Raw genomic sequence first — 21960 nt, 5'->3', positions numbered from 1 at the left:
GTAATTCTTTATTTGCGTTCATACATGGAAATAATTTTACTTTCGTTACTTGCAAGCAAAAAGTACATATTTTTGTTTGCACTTAGTTACTTTTCAAATTTAGTACTTTTATTTTATTTATTTTTAGTACTTGCAAAGAGAATGCTGAAAAAAATCATTTCCAAATTTTTTAAAAATTCTCAAAAAAAAATTTTTATTGCTGCCAGTGATGCTCGACTTCAATGTTCAACTGAGAAAATAATCATTTTACTTTCGTTACTTGCAACTAAAGTAAAAAGTACGTATTTTTGTTTGCACTTTGTTATTTTTCAAATTTAGTACTTTTATTTGATTTATTTGTAAAGAGAATGCTGGAAAAAAAATTTTCCAAATTTTTAAAAAATTCTCAAAAAAAAATTTGACAAAAAAAGTTCCTTGATTTTGATTAAAATTTATTTTTTTACCTTTTCAAATCATTTAGTTCATGTTCAAAGTACAATCATTTAGTTCATGTTATGAATAAATTTGAAAATGAAACTTTTGCACTCAATCTTTGATTAGTAAAAAATTAACAAACTAAAAAATTTTCATTATTTAAAATTCAAGCATTATTTAAAATCATCATTATTCAAAATACTCAATTTAAAATTGTGCAGAGGGGATTTCTCCCCTGCTTTGGCAGCCAGATGAAAAGAATATAAAGTTGAGCACTTTATGATAGAACAGTTTAATGAGGGCCGATATCGTACACCCTTGGTCCCTTCACATGCTGATCAAAGTTGCCGCTCATCCATTCACTGACAGCTGCCAGTGATGCTAGACATCAATGTTCAACTGAGAAAATAATTATTTATACCAATACTTTTTTAAAGTTTTGTTTTATCTACGGTTAAAAAGGTCAAAAACTGACACACGCCAAAAATTAACCAACAATACAGTTTGAAGCAATTACTTATTCACAATTTTAGTCAGGACAGAACAGGAATAAATGAAATATTTTAGGTGATTTAAAACTTTAAAAGCAATTTAAACATAATTAACTGGAAAAATAAAATACAAGATAATAATACTAAGCTTTTGAAGAAAAAAATCTCCACAAGTCAAAAACTTTGAGAACAATTAATCTTAAAGTTTAACTTGTCTATTACAACAACAATATTCAGGGTGCGTAGCCAAATCTTTAAACAAAAAATAAGCACCCTTTAAGTACTTTTTAAGCACTTAAAAATATTTTTAAGCACTATATACATTAATAAAATGCAAAATAATTTTCAAAGACTTTACATGATCATGATAAAATAACCAGTTTCTGACTAAGAACTCTTTTCTTGATTATATTAGTCATTATAAAAAGATGAAGAGGTTTTTTGGTTTGATATCAGACTGTGGAAAATTAAGCCTGGAATTGATAATATCTTACAAAATGCAGCAGAGTTGCACATGAGAGTGCAAGAATCTCACCAAACCCCCCAGCTCAGTAGACGCACATGTGGACTTTCAAGGATTTCATCAAACATGTAAAATGATTGGCGCTTTCATGTGCCATGGACCGACGGGACGCCTAAATAGATTGTGATTGAATTAATTGTGAAAACATTGAATTGAACAATCAAGGGTGCCACTATAAAAAAATTTCAAGACTGAACTTATTTTTTGACCAAATAATACTATCTAGCGTTGTTTACCAAACTTTTATAAATTTATAGCTCACTGACACCAAAATTTACCTTTCCTTGATAATAGCCTACATATTAAATCAATCATTTGATTATTTTTTCTAAATTTTTTTNTTTGAAGAAAAATATCTCCACAAGTCAAAAACTTTGAAAACAATTAATCTTAAGTTTAACTTGTCTATTACAACAACAATATTCAGGGTGCGTAGCCAAATCTTTCAACAAAAAATAAGCACCTTTCAAGTACTTTTTAAGCACTTAAAAATATTTTTAAGCACTATATACATTAATAAAATGCAAAATAATTTTCAAAGACTTTACATGATCATGATAAAATAACCAGTTTCTGACTAAGAACTCTTTTCTTGATTATATTAGCCATTATAAAAAGATGAAGAGGTTTTTCGGTTTGATATCAGACTGTGGAAAATGAAGCCTGAAATTGATAATATCTTACAAAATGCAGCAGAGTTGCACATGAGAGTGGAAGAATCTCACCAAACCCTCGAGCTCAGTAGACGCACATGTGGACTTTCAAGGATTTCATCAAACATGTAAAATGATTGGTGCTTTCATGTGCTATGGACCGACGGGACGCCTAAATAGACTGTGATTGAATTAATTGTGAAAACATTGAATTGAACAAAATAATGTGAAAAGCACATGCTTTTGTTTAAATACGTGGCGAAAATCAACACGGTAAAGAAAAAAATATCATTTTCGAAAAGGGAAAATTAAGCACTTTTTAAAAACACCCAATGAAAAAAGCACCTTTAAGGGCTTCTAAAAAACGAAAGTCGAAAATAAGCACCTTTAAGGGCTTTTAAAAAACAAAAGTCGAAAATAAGCACCTTTAAGCACTTTTTAAAAAAGATACGCACGATGATATTATAAACCAAACAAGATTACTTAAAAAGATATAAAAAAAATTACCCTTAAATTAGAACCTTCACTGAACATCACATCATGATCAATATCTACAGGCGTAGAACCAGCAGCAGAGTAAACAAATGAAGATTCCTGAGGTGAAAAAAAAATACATATTTTATAAAATTTTTACAGGTCTAAAAATAAAAATCTTTGATGAAAAAAAAAACAGCATTATATATTTCTTTCTCAAGGTGACAAAGAAAGTGCTTATTTCTTTTTAGTGTTGGCAACAAAGAATTGAAATATCAAGTGTGTAAGCTGTTATAAGCATGAAAGTGTAAACTTACATGTTTGCAATTTTCTAAATGACAATTCTCTTTTGTGTGGACAAACAACGAAAAGCTGAAACAGACTGAGCTATAAGTTGGGAAAAACTGAAAGGTGAAAAGCGAATAGTTCATAACAAAGTGTTCTATACTATGTTTTAATTACTTTCATGCAGGTTCAATAACAATAATTTGATTCATTGTTATTATTATTCATTGAAAAATGAGTATTAGTCGTACTGTTACGCTTTTTAAGTATAATAAAAAAGCGCTCAAGGAGCAGAAAAAAATTTTGATGACAGTTATGAAAGATGTAAGTAGAAACCCTTTTGTATCCACTTGGTTTGGGCGAAATTCGTTTGAAAATCACGGATTCTTTTAAAAATGTTTAATTTTTATTGAACTCCATATTGATTCATACTACAGAGATAAGCTAAGTAAAAATTTTAAAAATGAAAATAAAAATCCAAAAATTTTATGCACAAAACACTTTTCAAATAATTAAAAAAATACCTACAATTTGAGCAAGAAAAAAGTGTATACAAGAAGCATTTATCCACAGACTGTTATCAATATTTTAAATAAAAATATTGATGCGAGATATCATTTACTTGTTTCAATTGTGTGAATATGTAACTCAGAGTGCGCATTTTAAATCATGCGAATATGAATTGCAACAAGCGCGAAGTCGCGTACCTGAACATATTTCCCGCATTACCTTCGAAGAATGGAATGCCAAGATAAGACTGAAAAGATCTTCACCCATGCAATACGATAGAGATATCAGGGCAAGCGTAGGCTTTGAGCACAACAAATATGTCATTCTACAAGACCCAATCTTCCACAAAAGGCTTCCACTGAACACAAATATCCACACTGACCTCTTGGAGTCATGCAATAAAAATGAAAACAATGATATCATTCAAGAAAAAGGACTCAAGACAATTGAACAGTTTCCAAAAGAGAACTTTGTACATGCATATACAGATGGTTCCTCTGATAAAACTATCACAAATGGAGGCTCCGGATCGTTTTTAACTACTTTAAGTAATTCCCCCCAATAAGGTAAATTTGGAGCAGGCGCTATAGCCTTTAACTTCACCTGCGAGCTACGGGAAATTTTGGAGGCCCTTAATATGTATAAAGCCCTTCCCACCTCTCAGCAAGCAAAGGGCCTTGTTATCTTCTGTGACTCGAAGGCTGCCCTCCAAGCAATTTTAAAAGGGGACTCTTCTATCACCCAAGAAATCATTTCAAATCTTCATGATTTTCAGGACTCAAACAGAGCCTTTACTTTTCAGTGGATACCAGCACACGCTGACATTGCAGACAATGAAAATGATGATAAATTAGCCAAGGAAGTCAGAAATCTCAACATTAATGACTAAATCTAAACTAAGAGAAAAACCATTTCCAACGAAACGCATGATTTGTAATGTAAATGAAGATAGATCCACAACTATAGCCAGGCTGAGAACCAATCACCACAGAAGCATGAAGATCGACAGAGAGGACAGGAAAGTATATAGGAATTGTGAAAACTGCCCAGATACGCAGCTGACATCATGCCACATCTTTGAGTGTCCAGCAATGAGTGCTAATCTAAGAGAAATAGGAGTCTTGCCATCATTGATAGATCTTTATGACGATAATATCAAGAAAATTTCAAACGCAGTAATCAAGACGCATGAAAACATTTGATTCAAGACATTTGACAGACATAACAAAAAAACAAAAAAAAGAATTGCGACATTTAATTTTAAAATCATGTGAATATGAATCCTGATGTTTTATTTTAAAATTGTGTTAATACGAATCTCCATATTTGACTTCAAAATAGCATGAATACAAATCTTGATAGTTGATTTCAAAATCGTGTGATATTGAATCTCGATGATTCATTTCAAAATCGTGATCATTAATCTTGATATTCATTTCAAAATCAGGTGAATGCGAATTCCAATGTATAATTTTTAAGCCACTTGAACATGAATCATAACAGTGGCGTTTAAATTGTGTGAATACGAAACACGATGCATGGTCTTAAAATAAGTAAATATGAATTGTGTATGATTTTGAACCATGTTTGCATTCATAGGAAAAAGCATAAAAATTAATCTTCTTGTTTCACAGGTTCGGGAAAAAAAACTATCTTTGAAGAGCAGAATTTTTTTTCGTTTTTAATAACAGTAAAAAAAAAATTCATGAGCATCATTCTTGTACATTATATAGATCTATGTTGACCTCTCAATAGCTGAGTCATTTGACTTGATTCTTAATTTTTTGTTGAAACACATTCAAAATTAATTTAAATTAAAATCCTATAGGATATTCTGGGATTAAGGACCATCATAGAACAGAAAGAGGAGCCCACAAGTATTATTAAATAATCAAGACAGCTACAATAATTTTCTTTTTAGAGTTTCAACATAAAGTTAAATCTTAATGTTAGGAGATTCTTATGTTCTTAATGTTCCTTTATGTCTTTAACTCAATCTTCTGAATAACTCAAAGTTTTTAGATTTAAAATCATAGTTCAGAGTATTTGTTTCAGTATAGAATAATTTTTCCATTATTACCTAAAATTATGAAATTAGTTTTGTTATGGTTATGCTTTTGAAAAAAATTTTTTTAGAAAAACATGTAATGAAAAATCAACAGTAACTAATGTCAAAATAAAAAAGTTCTTTTTTAAAGTGGATATTCATGGGGAAAACTATTTGATATTTATAAATCCAAACTATAGTTCAGAGTCAATAATTAATTCCATCATATTTGATGCCAAATAATACTGAGTAAAGTAAATTGTTATTTTGATGGGATGAACTTCTAAAAACGTGTTTTGCTTAATCATCTGATAACATAACAATACCAGACAGTTCAACAAATGAAATAGATAAGAGAATAAAAAAAGACGATAACAAAAAGAAATTGGAATTATTTTAAATAATGGTAAGACTTCCAGTTTTATGAATGATTGAGCAGTTTTGATTAATACTGATTTATCATTACTTGAATTCTTTGTACGTCATATCAAGATATGGCATTCAGCTAGTTGATACTAAAGTTTGTATGCAACAAGATATTTTGAAAACAATATTTCAATGAAGAAAAATGCCTCATATTTTCTCGATACTTCCCTTGTTCTTGTATCAAAAACTAATAGTTTGTCAATAAAAAAAAATTTCTACCGCCAAATTATCTAAAATATATACTGTTATATCCTTAAATACTGTACTGAGTTACAGAAAAGTATCGCGTCAATGCATAAGAGCCTTACCACCACTTAGGTGTTTGATCTTTAACTGCCTTTCAAACATAACTTAAATTTTTTTGGAAGTCATAAATTATAAAATACTTATAAGTCTTACCCACTTCCGGATAGTGGCCTAAAAGAAACTTAAAAAAGAAGGGGGGAAATAAAAAAACCTCACAAACTAACTTGAAGGTAACTCGTAGCCACCTCCGAGAAAACCTCTAGGTACATGTTTTCTGTTTCTTAATTACAAGTTTAAAATCTATTTGGCGCCTTGACAATAATAATAGCCACGAATATCAACCACTTCAAATAAAGTTTCGATAACAAAAAATTTCCATCTCTCAAAATGCCGGAAAGCAAAAATCTTAATAACAGATTGAATAATTAATTCTCGTGACATATCTCAATTCATCTGAAATTAGAAATTTATTTCTATACGGCTAAAAATCAACCTAGAATCTTATATATTATTTTTAAGAAATGTGTTTTAAATGCAATGCTTAAGAACGAAAAAGTTTATAATTAAAAAGGAAGTTCTAATATTTTACTTGAATATTCCACCAATGAGTACCAACAAAGTTTGCATAATTTCCCGCTTGAATAGTGATAATTTCATTAGTTGGCATTTTTAACTTCAAATTCTTTAAAAATAGGTACAGCTATAATTAAAAATTATTATTAAACTTTACTTAATTACAAGTTAAACACACAAGCAACTGCGATTCAAAAGATTTGTTTATTTACAAACATTCAATATATGTTGCCATCGATAAAAAAAACTTTTTGCTAAATGGTTTTCACAAGTTGCCACCTTGCATTTAGGATACTTCGCCCACGTTTGTGACTTCAATGCCATTCGCGATCGCAACGCTGGATACGCCATCAGGGGAAAAGATCGTTTCCATGTCTTGACCCTTTCCCCTTCCCTTTCCTACTCTTCTTAGTTGTATGAAAATGCACTTATGGTTTCCCCTTTCTTAATATTTTTCGTATTAAAAGTCATTTAAGATAATTCAGCAGTACATCGTGCCTGAAGCGTACAGAATTGGTTTTATAGACATCAATTTGACTTGCAACATCCTCCCTAGCCATCGCAAAATCTGGATCTTAACCTAATAAAAGTGTCTGAGATTTGTTGGAAAGGCACATTCGTTAGCAATCTTCAGTTGCATCATGTTTACAATATTTATTATCTATAGCCAACGTAGTTAATTCATGGTATTTTTTGAATATAAATGCACTCCAGTCAGAGCCGGATTATACCTTTCGTAGGCCCTAGGCATAGCCGTTTTTGGGCCCTCCCCTCCTTTCCCCACTCCTCTCCTCTTTTCAAAATATATGCTAAAATTTTCTTGNATACACTACCTAAACACACAAGCAACTGCGATTCAAAAGATTTGTTTATTTACAAACAATCAATTTATGTTGCCATCGATAAGAAAACTTTTAGCTAAATGGTTTTCACAAGTTGCCATCTTGCATTTAGGACATATCGCTCACGTTTGTGACTTCAATGCCATTCGCGATCGCAGCGCTAGATACGCCATCAGGGGAAAAGATCGTTTCCATGTCTTGACCCTTTCTCCTTCCCTTTCCTACTCTTCTTAGTTGTATGGAAATGCACTTATGGTTTCCCCTTTCTTAATATTTTGCGTATTAAAAGTCATTTAAGATAATTCAACAGTACATCGCGCCTGAAGCGTACAGAATTGGCTTTATAAACATCAATTTGACTTGTCAACATCCTCCCTAGCCATCGCAAAATCTGGATCTTAACCTAATAAAAGTATCTGAGACTTGTTGGAAAGGCACATTCGTTAGCAGTCTTCAGTTGCATCATGTTTACAATATTTATTATCTACAGCTAACGTAGTTAATTCATGTTATTTTTTGAATATAAATACTCTCCAGTAAGAAATGAACTTCTGTGGAATCATGCCCTCTCGAATACTGGCTCTTATCCTTACAGAAGAAGAAGCGAAAGAAAGAAAAAATACAAGTTATCTAATTTATTGACCAGTGTGTAGTTAGCGAGAGCAAAAAAAAAAGCATTTTGAATTTGTTTGCATAATTTTTGACCTAATGACCGGATCTTCATGTTCTAGGACTCAATCTTAATGGTTAGAGGAGTAAACCTCAAATATGATAATTAATTAGTGTAGATGATATTTTAAGTTACGAAGTCAAACACAAAGACGAATTTTCTCTGAATACACGTGCTTTCTTTTCGGCAGATTTGGATTTCTAACTTTCAAAATATAAGGGGTACACGCAATCTGGGAAATATGATCTCAATTATTTTTTGTGTATTTCGAAATATATCTCGATATTCGTATATATCGAAAACTTTTGTGCGAATTGAAAAATCTTTGCACACAATTTTAAAATTCATTTATCCAAGGATAGTTCCATACAAAAAATAACTTTTAGTAAATATTTATTTTTTTAGTATTTTATATAATAAAAGTCGAAAAACATTTGAATCGTAAGGTATTTTTACATTATTTTAATGAATGTAATTTACATAAAAAATTGAATTTTTTTAATATGCGATTTCTAAGATTAATATGCGATTTCTAAAATTTTGTATTTTGCCATATAAAATTATATTCTTTTAAATGTTGTAAAAAATTGTACATCTTACTGTTCAAGAATTTCTCGACTATTATAAAATAAAATAGTAAAAGAAGTAATAAAAGAATAATAGTAATAAATATTTACTAAAAGTTATTTTTTGGATGGTATTATCTTTATATAAATGAGTTTTATAATTGTGTGCAAAAAATTTTCAATTTGCTTATGAAGTTCTCGAGACATGGGGAAATACACAAAAATTAACATTAAGGGATCCACACTTTGAATCTCTCTTCTGATAAAACTATTCGAACTATATTTCCCAGTTTGCGGCTACCCCCTACATTTCAGGATTCAGAAATCTGAATCCGCCGAAAAAAAGGTATCTTTATTTATAAAAAGAACGTTTTTGGGCCTGATTTCGTAACTTAAAGTACTGCCGGCTGCACCAATTGATTGGTATATTTAAGATCACCCCCTTGAACCATTAGAACATGAGATTTGATCATTAAGTCAAAAGTTTTTCAATGTGATCCATTTTTTCCACCCAGTACGCATTGCAGATATGTTACACAAATAATAAAAGTTCTCAGTTTAAAGCTAAATTATAAAGAAAAGTTAATGTAGATCGCATTTCATGAGCAATTGAGATACGTAATTTCTTTTGGGTGGATATTGATACCAGGTTCTCCAAAAGTTATATCATCTATTTGATACAGCAAGTTTTTATTTATTTACTGACAGAAATTTATATTTTAGGGGTGGAAGAACGAGAAAGAAATTAGAAAATTTTTATAAAAATGTTTTTAGCAAATTAAAACTTTTATTAAAAGTTTTTGAGCTGAATTTAAATAGCTTTTTTTTGTTAGCTATTTAAAAGAAAATGATAAGAAAAACAAAATTTTTATCTATCGTATTTTTGGACCATTCTATTTTGGATCGTATTTTTTTCAGTCGTATTTTGGACCAAATTACATGCATTAAAGTTGCATGCCAAAGATAAAGCTTACTGTTTCCAAATTCATAACATGTAAATTAAATTTAGCAATAAAAATATAATGTAATTACGCAATAAACTAAAACATGCTTATAGAATATAAAATTTCTTGTATTTAAAATAGTGCAACAAATTGGAACACATCTCTATGATAAAAAAAAAATTGAAAGAGAAAAGAAGCAAAGATTACTATGGTGCCGCACAGTCATGGAATCCATATTTATATGAAAAAGGCGACCACTGTTAATCTTGAAGAGGATAACTTTATTTCTAATATTTTACTCTGGCTATTAAAAACAAAAAATTCTGTCTCAAATTTGTATTGGTTTTGTTGAATAATTCATCAATATTATTTAAGTATCTGATCCTTGCATATTTATAGTTATTATTTTGTAAAATAATATAATTAGATTCTACAATTGTTGTTTCTAATGCCACTTGCCAATAAGCTTCCTTGGTGAAACCAGGCGAATTTAAGGCAGAGGGTGCTTTTCTTGTTTTTCTGTGATGCCATCTATGGCCAAGAATACGACTTCAGCAGAACACACGTCACTGCCCGCTTATAGAGCGAATCCCTTCATTCATCCACAGATCGTAATTTTGACCTGAACCAGAGAAGGATCAGTCTCCAAATCAGTATCCCCTTAGAGGTATTGATTTGTTATAGGAATATGGAGGATTTTGTGATCTGACAGATTTACGTGTACCAGTCACCATTTACTACACGGCCGGCGAGGATCGGACTAACGACCTCTTCGACATGGGCTCAACGCCTTACCAACGAGGCTATCCTGGCTAGATTCCAGAACTAATTATCAGATGTTATTTTTTTTATTCCATTGCACTCCCTGTACATTTTACTACATACCCTCATAATTTAAAGCGCCTAAGTCTTGTAGTTTTTACGCAGTGAAACAAAATGTAACGTTAAGTTGAACACTTAACGTTAAACGTTACATTTGAAATAGCAGCGGTGGCGACGGCGGCTTTTACAATATTTTTCTAATATAGAGAAATTTTTGCATTCTTTCATTTTTATCATTTTAAGTTTGATTCTTTTCAGTTTTGTGAATGATAATTTTATTATGGCTTATTTATTTGATCTTGATGAAAGAGTATTATTCTTAAATTTTTTTCTTTTTATAAATGCTGTGATTTTATTTTTAAAAAAATGTAACATATTTACTGATCGAGATGAGCTGATGTGACCGGGGGAGAAAAGCTTTGAAGTTATCGAAACTAAACTTAAACCCTAGGGTGAGCTCTAAATTTAAGCCCTACAATTGGCAGTAATAGATGGTTCATCGAATTCTTGATGCCGGCCATATCTATCATGTTCTCTTAATCTAAACTTTAAAACGCGTTTGGTTTACCCGATACAGCCAAGTCTGCGTTAGTNCCCAATAATCACGAAGTTAAAATTATTTGTCGGCACGTCTATGACCTCATTAAGCAATTTTTTTTATAGAGAAAATGGCACGTTGGTGCAAAAAGGTTCGCCACCCCTGCCCTAGGGTGAGCTCTAAATTTAGGCCCTACAATTGGCAGTAATAGATGGTTCATCGAATTCTTGATGCCGGCCATATCTATCATGTTCTCTTAATCTAAACTTTAAAACGCGTTTGGTTTACCCGATACAGCCAAGTCTGCGTTAGTAAGTTATGTGATTTATTTTTATTTAATTATTGTCAAATAATATAAGGGCATTTCACTGTGGCAATGCCTTTATATTGTTTATATATTGTGTATATACCGTGGGAAATTTAAATTTCCAATACTTATTGTAAGTCAATTGAAAGTGGGAAAAGTTAGCATGACATATTTTTATTTTATTTTATAGTTGTCGTTGAACAGCCGACCCAATTTTTTGGTTTACAGCTACTAATGTTCAACACCGCAGCCTTGTAATTTTGAACCCAATCCTGAAGACAACGGAACTCCGGAATCAAGTATTGGGAGAAATTTGCTTTCGTGGAAGACTTCTTGATGGAACTAACTCGAATTTGCGTTACATGGAGAGGAAAACCACGAAAACTTCCAGCGGTTATCTCGACTGCAAGGGGACTCTAACCCATGATCCGTGTGATATAAAATAACTATGGATATTTTACATCACTGTGGTCTGTGCGAGCCGGATGAAGAATTCGCATCGTCCAGCTATTGCTGCAATTCGAACCCGGTTCACCTCATTGGATGGCGAACGCTCTATCCTAAGATAGATCAGCTTTCTGATCTGAATTCATTTTTTGAAAGAAAACGAATAGGATCATATCATATCTGCTTAGTACGTCCAGCATATTTTTATGTTAAAGAAAAACATTCTTCTTTACTGCAACTCTTGTGCCTTCAATAACTCATTGCTTTCAATAACTGAGGATAAATAAGCATGCTGTACGAGCATATCGCTCAACAAGTACGTACAAGTATGTACGAGCATATCGCTCATTAAGAATGCTAGACAACAATGTTTGAAATTCTACAGAGCGGCCAATTACTACGCTTTTTAAGAACTACATTTTGAAAATTTAATTGATCTTTGATCTGGATGCGTATCCCTTATCGCTATACAAACAGAATTTATCGTGATGTTATTCCATGTGGGACTTTATCATCATTGAAAATTCCGTCCTTTTTAACGAAGAGTTAGATCACTTAGCTAATAAGCTAATTAGCTTAGCACTAAATAAAGCTCTTTGCTGATTGTTCAATGATTCCTAACATAAGTTTCAATAATTTCCTGACCGCTACAAGAAGAATTTATCACGATATTATTGTCGATGAGAATTAACCATCAGTGAAAATTCTGACTACTCTCTGGATAGTTTAAATTGAACCCTGGTCGTTACAAGCAGAATTTATGACGATATTTATAGCAACCAAAGAGAGCACTCTAAATCTAATTTTATTTGCTTCAGAACAATACAAGTTCAAATCGTTTCCTGAGTGCTATAAAAAGAATTTGTCTTGATATTATAGACAAAAGGAATCAACATTGAAAACTCCGTGCCTTTTCCAAATAGCTAGGGCACTCCTTGTAATTGAAGCAATTTGACAATTAACTATATATTTAAATCATTCCCCTTACCACTAAAGGCAGAATTTATCGTTATTTTTATCGCAACCAAAGGGAATTCATTACCACTGAAAATTCCGACCCCTTTCGGAACAGTATTTTACTTAAATTTTATTTCCTGTTCTCTGCTGGTGACAATAATAAATCGTTTTTGAGCACTATAAGTAGAATTTCTACAATATAAGCTCAAATTGTTTCCTGAGTGCTAGAAAAAGAGTTTATCTTAATATTATAGACAAAAGGAATCATCATCATCATTGAAAACTCCGCGCCTTTCCAAATAACTAGGGCATTCACTGTAATTGAAGCTCTTTGACAATTAACTCTATATTTAAATCGTGTCCTCACCTCTAAAGGCAGAATTTTTTACGATGTTTATAGGAAAAGATATTTTATCAGCTTTAAAAATTCTGACCTCTTTCCGTACAGCAATCTACTCTAATTTTAATTGCTTCTCTTTGCTGAATGACAGAAATCGTTCCCTAAGTGATACAGACAGAATTTATCTCGATATTACAGCCAGAAGAAATCCTAATAGTTGAAAATTCCAATCTTTTTTCAAAGGGCACTCACTCATTTTAAATGATGCTCTTCGACAATTAACGATATATTTAAATCATTCCCTTACCCTCTAAAGGTAGACTTTGTCGCAAACAAAGGGAATTTATTACGATTGAAAATTCCGACCCCTTTCAGAACAGTATTCTACTTAAATTTTATTTGTTGTTCTCCGCTGGTGACAATATTAAATCGTTTTTTGAGCACTACAAGCAGAATTAATCTCAATTATTTAAACGGAATTTATATTACCATTGAATTCCAACTTATTTCCGAACAGCACTCTAATGTTATTTGTTGCTCTTTTCTACATGATAATATAACTATATATCGTTTCTCGATTGCCACAAACAGAATACAGCTTGATATTATAGCCAAAGGTAATCATCATTAATGAAAAATTCCCAACTGTTTCCAAATAGCTAGGACATTCTTTTAATTTGAAGCTCTTTGGTAAAAATTGAAATTACAATGTACTATTTAAATCGTTCCTTTACCCTGAATTTATTTCAATAATTTAAACGGAATTTATCACCCTTGAAAAATCTGACCGATCTGAATAGCTAGAATACTAATTTTAATTGCGGGTCTTTAATAGATGACAGTACTCCATTTTAATTTAATTTGTTGTTCTTTGATAAATGACAATATAATTTCAAATCATCCCCTAATCACCACAAGAAGAATATATTGCGATATTTATTGCTAATGAAATTTGTCATTATTAAAATTCCGATCTCTTTCTGAACGATGTAAGACATTTTGGTGTTTGCCCTCAGTTTTTATGCTGAGGTAAACTAAATATATTTTTAAATACAGAATTTTAGTTATCGAGTAAAAAAATTATATAAAATTGAGAAAATAACAATTGTTTGAAAAAATTAGTGCGAATATATTTCTAAAAATATGATTTTTTTTCTTTATATGAAATATTTTTGCAATGAAGCCATAAAGTGATTCTAATCCTCAAAAATATATGCGTTGCTAGAACATAAACAAACAGAAAATGAATAAATAAATGAATAAATTGTAACAGTAAAAAATTCCAGCCCCATTTCGAATAGCTACAGCACTCAAATTTTTATTGTAGCTTTTTGTTGGATCACAATATGAGTTTGAATAGTCCCCTGAAAGCTGCAACAGAATTTATCTGGATATCATTGTCAAAGGTAATTAAAACCATTATTGTAAATTCTTAGTTCTTTCAGAATAGCTGGAGGGTTTCAATTTTAGTTGGATCTCTATACAATTTGACAATACAATTTGCAACTGTTTCCTAGGTATTTTTCCTCTGAAAGAATGTGTTAGAAATCAATACTTATTGAGGAATGTGAAAAATTGGTTAATTGTCGAACCCTAAATTGTTTACTATCAAACCGAAACAATTTCTCAACTCACGTAAACGTAAATGATCATTTTCTTATTTTAAGTTGCCAACGCGGGCTCTATCTCTATTTCCCTCCCCCCAATAATTGACTGTTAAGACTTTCAGATTTTTTTTTTTTTTTAAACTTCTTAAACGAAACACAAAATGTATTCAAAACTTTAAAGGAACTTTTGTATATATCTTAAAACTTCTTCGAAGTTTTTCAAGTGCTTATAGATTTGTTTAATAGTTCAAAGAACTACTGGATTTCTCATTGATAATTTTTAAAATATAACTATCATTAGACTATGAAATATGATTTACTCAGTATCAACTGTATTAAAAAACAGATACTATTGAAGGCTGATCGACCTGATTACGTACTTTTATAAACGACATCACGTATTTCACATTTGCGTAATATTTAAAAAAAAAGTTTAATTAGTTATTATGTTTAAAATGTAAAGGTATAAGTTCAATTTATTTCCATACAAATAATTTAAAATTTTACTCAATATTTTCATCAAAATTGACTAGATTGAATTGTATTTTCATCATGTAACGGCATGGTTATAGAAATATAAGTAAAGCAAAACATTCCCACAGCTACCCGTTGTGGGCCGGGGGGAGGCTTGTAGGCAGTGCCGGATTAAGCATACGCGGGGCCCCAGGCCATTCAAATTTTTGGGGCCCCTAGATTAAATTTTTTTTCTCATATATTTTTTATTTATTCAAAGATAAAAGTATTTATATATCTTTTCATTTAAGAAAGCATATTTAAAATAAAAATAAATAATAATAAATTAAATTTAATATAATAAATTAAGTAATAAATAAATATGATTGAAATTATGTAANAATATGTAAAAAAAATTATCTTATTTTAATAATATATATTTGAAATTGATTTTTTAAAAGAAAATCATTGTTTTTCTTAATTTTTTAAATTTAAAAAAAAAAACCCATTTTAAGGGGGCCCCTAATCCTTTGGGGTCTGAGGCCATGGCCTAGTCTGGCCTAATGGGTAATCCGGCACTGCTTGTAGGTTAAGGTTCAAGATTTTCGCTACCAAGTGTACGGTGCGGCAATGTGGTCAACACAGCGCACAGACCGCCTTTACTTCCCAAATAAGCTGGTACCTATCGATCTGAAGCTAAAGCCGTCACGGGGGATCGAAACTTATTTCTTCAGGAAGACAGTTCAGTGTCTTAACCACTATGCCATAGTGGCTCAGAAATGAATGAATGAAACAAGCACCACTTCATGACCATAGAAGTGCATAAAATATTATTATAAAATTGTTAAAAAGCAAAAAATGTGACTAAGCATTTTTATTAATTATTATTAACAATCTTTTTTTTCTTCTGTGAAAGTCATTGAAAATTTTTTTAACATTCAAAGTTTATTCAAAGTGTGATTTTAAGTTTTATGAGTTCAACAGGGGGAGGGGGCGGAGTTATATATGAGTACAGTAAGCAGAAATACAATAAACTGGATTCTCTTCAGTATTAAGACCATGGCAGGTGTGTGGAAGATTTTGTCCCTTTACCCCTTCCCATTGTTGACCACAAGTATGAAAGTATTGTTCATTTTCTTATTATCTGTTTTACGGAGGAAAGAAATTTTTTATCAGAGAAAAAAATCTTATATATAGGGTAAATATAAGTTTTATTTATCTCTAAATAGATATGTATCATTAAGAAGAAAGTTAAGCATATTCTAGCTCCCTGTGCCCCTTTCACTGGCCTCTGCGAGACAATGTGAAGTTACATTTCAGTTACATTTTCAATGCTTTGGAAAATAAAAAGTGGTGGCAAACCTTTTTTGTAGTTGTTGTTTTTAGTCAGTTTTTGAGAATACGAGAGAAAAAAGCATTAGGAAAATTATTTTCATAAAATTCATATCTTTAAAGTAAATTTAAAATTCTATTAATATGAGTTTTTAAAATTGAAGTACGGATTAAAACAAGATATTATTTACTACATTTAAATTGAATCGGTCAGAAAATGCTGCATTTATAATAAGACCTGTGAGACCCGGGCTCTTGAATTTCTTAATGTTCTATGATTTTGGAGTAAGCAATGATTTTTATTTTAAAAATAGTTTATTAAAATCAAAAGTTAAAAAGAGAATTCAAATAACTCTAAGCTTACATTTATTTAACATATATAATTATTATAACATATATAATTATTATAATATATGTAATTATTATAATGTAGATCATTATAATATAACATAATAATTCTCTTTTGTTATAATTAATTTAAAAGCTTTTTGTAGATTAGCAAAATGTGCATTTTTCAAAAACTTTTTTTTAATTGAGATTTCTAATTAAATTCAGTAAAATAACTTTAAAATGATAAGTTTTAGTATTTATTGTTTGCCCCAAATTAAATGCAACAATAGATTTATAAAAACTGTAAACCAGGATTAAAAAAGTTAAAAAAAAAAAATTATTTTAGAATTTACAGTTTTTAATATTATTTTCTTAAAGTTCACCCATCTATTATTTGTTCGATTATAGATCTAAATTTTACGCACTAATATCGTATTAGGAACAAACATTGACTTTTGAACTTTAATCCAATAGTGTTTTTAAAAAATTCACTTAAAATAATTAACCTAAAATAACATGCTAAGCCGGATTGTCTTTCGCTTTTCGGACGAAACGATAATTTAAACAAAATCGATGATTTTAGCTGGCGCTTTCCCTTGTTCTAATCACCTCTAAAAGCCAGACAATAACGAACAAAAAAATAGAAAAGAATATTTAAAATTGAGGTTGAAAAGCATCGAACTCCCTTTTCTCATTTCTTCGCTTCTTATTTTTTTTTTGTTTCAATCCCATTCGTCTGACGAATTCTTCACCCCTGTTAGTTAATGTGGTATCTTCCACAGGCCAGACTGTCTGCAGGTCCGCCACTGCGAACGGTTTCGCGCAGATTTTCAATTCACTGTTCATTCTCTCTACGGAACAGAGCGATCGTGATGTGTATGTTGGTACGAAACTCTACTGCTGCTCTGGCAATGAATTTACTTCCTAAAACATGAAAATGAAAGTGAAGAAAGACGAACGTTATTGAATGGCCTTATTTGCAAATATTAATTTGTATTATATTCACCCTTGATTTAAAACGCACGCTCCGTTCAAAAGCGGAAGAGAAAAGTTATTTTTTTAACCCTTTGATAACGATTAGCTTGTCTGGCTTATTTATACATTTCCTTTTTTTTTGTTTTTTTAAAATTCATTTGAGATAACGTTTCAGACTTATGCGACTTTTTCTTTTATTTTCAGATAAAAATCTAAAATTCAGCAGTGTTTGAAAAAAATTGACCTTTATGATATCGAATGCTGTTATCTTTTTTGCATATTTTTAAAAAAAATTGTTGGCAAAATATAAATTTCAAACGATTTTGTGAATTATCGAAACAGCTAGAATAAATCTTGTGATATAATTGTGCAAGAATTCTTTTCGTCGGCATTTTTAAATATTTATTTATTTATTTTTATCTTGCATCATTGCCATTAAACTATTTAAGAACTTATAAATTAAACTAATGAAGAAATTCAGCTAGTGAAATAAAAAAAATCTAAGATTTCAAATATTAAGTTGAACGATGATGTTCGATCAGCTGTTTGGTAGAGAAATTATAATGAGGAGACGGTCCCTCAAACGTCTCTCTACTTGAGAAAGACTGTGAAAGCTTTGCCAGACTTGTGCCAGACGTCTGCCGCCATGCAGACCAATAGGCTGATGAGGGGGATCAGCTGTATCATTATAGTCTGCATAACTGCAGGTGAGATTTCTTCATTTGTTTGTTTCCGACTTACGCAAATATGTCATATAGATTTGTAAACATGTCTGTCCTTCCATATTTGTTTAAGGCTAATTTATTTGGATTTATATTTGATAGAAATTCGTGGCATAAATACATAAATATTTTAATTCGTTAGTTATTAGTTTAAATAAAAATAATAACGTTCTTTTTATAAAAAAATGTTTATAATTAATTTTTATTCTTAACATTGAAGCAATGAATTTTAAAAGCATCAAAGTCAAATTACGTTTTGAATTAATATCTATTTTGATATTAGTATGCATAGTTTGGGTATGCATTTGTTTGCTGCTTAATATAGATCTCAACAACATTTTGACCTCTGCAGTTTGTTGATATTCTTCCATAATCTGAAATTTCCTTATATTTTGCACGTAAACCTTTCGATAATCAATTGCATAAAAAAGTTAGATTTACGTCATACATTGTTTATTAAGTATTGTTGTCTTTAGAATAAAAGGATATATAATTTGTTAAAAGAATAACATATATTTTTTTAAAAATTTTATTAATTTGGGAAAAGTTTAGATTTTATTTGAAATGCCTAATATTTAATATTATATGATTTTTTTCTTATTAGGCAATAATTAATAAAATATAAAAGATTTATTAATCTCGCTAAAATGTGTATATACCCTTTATAACAAAATTTTTATATATTGTAAACAAGTAATTTTTATATTTTGTTGCAATGTTTTGATGCACTAGGAATATATTAAAGCACATTAGAAGATATGAAGTCAAATTACATACTAATTTTATATCATTTTTAATATTTGTAGTACATAATTTGGTTGTGCATTTTGTTTGCAGTGTTATTAAAATCTCTGCAACATTTTGAGCTCTGCCATCTCTTAGATGATATTTTTATATTCTGAATATTCTTTACATTTTAGCCAAAAATCTTTAGGTACTTGATTGCATTAAAATTTTGATTTCTGTAGTTTGATTATGCAGTTATTATGTTTAATTAATAATTAAAGTATGTTCAGTATCTTTGAGGGTTTACATACTTATTTTTTAATTTTTGTTGTGGGTAGTTTGTAACGTTTTAAATACCAGAAACTTTAATTTGAAGCTTTTATTTTTCTTATGTTTATATAATAATTGCTAAAAGGTTTAATAAATTGACAAAAATCGTTTGACAGTTGCTCATTACAAAATAATATGTCTCCTTAAAAAAGTTTTGGAATTTTTTTGAGTTCAGGTTATTTAAAAATCTTAACACATTCATATGACTGAATTACAGCAAAATTGTGAAAATAATAGCTTTAATTTTAATTGAATCTGTCTAGAATCAATTTCAGATTCTTTTTAATTCTCTTTTTTTCTTGTAATGTTGTAGCTATGCATTTTAGAATTTATGAAGCTGAATCATATATTGAATTAATATTGTTTTGATATTTGGTTGTAATTTGCGAAGTCATTTTGTTTGCGATTGATGTAGCTACATTATGTAATGCCTGCAAATAATCGGCTTTATTTATCTTATGATCCAAATGCTCTTTATATTTTACCCATCAATCTTAAAGTAATCACTTGCATAAAAATGTTGCTTTACCTCATTTATTGTTTAGTAAATTTTGCTACTTTTTGAATAAAAGAACATAATTATTTCTTTTTATTCTTGCTGCGGAAGCTTTTCAGATTTTATTTAAAATCCCACAACCTGAAATATATACACTTATTTTTCTTATGCGTTTGTAATAATTATTATAATATAAAAAGTTTATTAATTTGGTGAAATCGCATACAATTTCTGCTCGAATTATTCTGAAAATTTTTATATCTTTTGATGCAAGTATGTTATTTAAGTACATGCATTTTATTGAAAATTTTAGATCTCTACAACTTTGAACTATGCTACAATCTTTTTGTTGATATTCACATAATCTGAATATATTTAACATTTAAGTCAACATTTTGATTTTTGTTTAGATTGTTTATTAGATAATATGGTTGCCTTTGTAATAAAAGCATGTGTAATTTGTTAATAGTGAAACATGTTCAAGGTAATGATAACAATTATATAGGTAATAAAATGCATAGAATAGATTGGAATGTTTTCATTGATCCAAATATAATATTAGTATTTACAATATTATCAAAACAAATATTTCGGGCGTTAAATTCTTAGGGTAGGGCAGGCTCATACTAGCCTATGTCTAGTTTTACCAAAGTTCATGTGTATTTCGCTACATTTACAAGCTTGATTAACTATGTTAGACAAGCAATTATTTGAGTACACGTAAATAGCAAATATTAAAATAAAATTGTTATATAACTCTCTGCTGAAGTAATTTTTTTGAATTTGCATTGTGATCTGCCACCCCAACTACAATTGCCAAGGCTCCAAATTAATTTTAAAAGGAAAAAATTTTGGCAAAAGAAATATGTAGAGGTTTTCCCGGGCATGGCTACGAGTTATACCCTTCGAGTTGGTCTTTTTCTGTGATATTTTTTTTTGTTTCTCATTGGTTTTTTCCTGGAAGTTGCCAAGACCTGGCGATTATTCTGCAACAGATCAAGATACGGAAATCTTCCCTTTTTTTAAACCGGTATTCTAACGTTAAGAGAATTTTTTTTTAATCATTGAAATTGAATGTAGGGATTGTTTGATTTGTTGTAATGTAATTAAACCTATTTGTAATTGAATAAATTTAAGAAAATTTTTCTTTTAAATATGGAAAATTAAGGGGAATATTTTCATATCGTGATCTGCTGCGCCAACTACAACACCAAGGTGCCAAAGAAATTTTAAACTTGTAATATTAAAAAGAAAAAAAAAAACTTGTAGAAGTTTGCCCAGGGGTGGCTACAAGTTACACTCTTCGAGTTAGACCCCTTTTGCGATTTGTTTTAGTTTCTCATGGGCCGCTGCCTGGAAGTTGCCAAGACTTGGCGATTATTCTGTCGCAGATCACAATGTAGAAATCTTTCCAAAATAAACATATTAGTATAGTCAAGCTTACTTATAGCATTAGTACTGAAATTACTGTGTAATCTAAACTTTTTTTCATAGTTTGTAGTGTAATGTGCTACTTTAAAAAAAAAAAAAGGTATGTAGTGAGCATTGTGATTTAAAAAAAACAAAACAGTAGTTTGTAGTAGTTTTGGGCTATTACCTTTAACGTTAGCTAATGGTGGAAACACGATTCAAATGCAACTAATTTTTAAAATCTGATTGGTGCAAATCTCAACAGCGTGAAGAGGACAATGTTACAGTCACAAATAGCAAGTCAACTATTCACTGTAAACCATTCGCCGAACTAGGTATGTTCAAATCAAGTGAAGGCGTGATCAGATCACGTCCTTGTCACCAATGTGGGGATAAGCTACTGACAATGTCAGCCATCATCTAAAGCAGGGTTCCCACGGTCCTTAAAAGTCCTTAAAAACTGCTTAATTTTTATTTTGGAAAATAAGGACCCTTAAAAGTACT

General features: G+C 30.2%; 2 protein-coding genes across 2 annotated transcripts in view; one reads left to right on the top strand and one right to left on the bottom strand.

Annotated features, from left to right (window-relative positions):
- The window catches only part of LOC107438086 (misato mitochondrial distribution and morphology regulator), a 28919-nt gene extending 22057 nt beyond the window's left edge, over positions 1 to 6862 (bottom strand). Inside the window, exons 1-2 of the mRNA XM_016050299.4 lie at positions 6659 to 6862; positions 2589 to 2675 (exon numbers count right to left, since the gene is read on the bottom strand). Of these exons, the coding sequence (XP_015905785.1) occupies positions 2589 to 2675; positions 6659 to 6736 (165 nt within the window). The 5' untranslated portion in view covers positions 6737 to 6862. The remainder of the gene's footprint in view (positions 1 to 2588; positions 2676 to 6658) is intronic.
- A 10685-nt stretch (positions 6863 to 17547) lies between these two features.
- LOC107454377 (bone morphogenetic protein receptor type-2-like) overlaps positions 17548 to 21960 on the top strand; it is a 70864-nt gene continuing 66451 nt past the window's right edge. Inside the window, exon 1 of the mRNA XM_043043719.2 lies at positions 17548 to 18479. Within this exon, the coding sequence (XP_042899653.1) occupies positions 18419 to 18479 (61 nt within the window). The 5' untranslated portion in view covers positions 17548 to 18418. The remainder of the gene's footprint in view (positions 18480 to 21960) is intronic.

This window comes from Parasteatoda tepidariorum, chromosome 8 (genome assembly GCF_043381705.1).
Source record: "Parasteatoda tepidariorum isolate YZ-2023 chromosome 8, CAS_Ptep_4.0, whole genome shotgun sequence".
Lineage (NCBI taxonomy): Eukaryota > Metazoa > Arthropoda > Arachnida > Araneae > Theridiidae > Parasteatoda > Parasteatoda tepidariorum.
The sequence above is the reverse complement of the archived record's forward strand: the minus strand, read 5'-3'. Positions and strand labels throughout refer to the sequence as shown.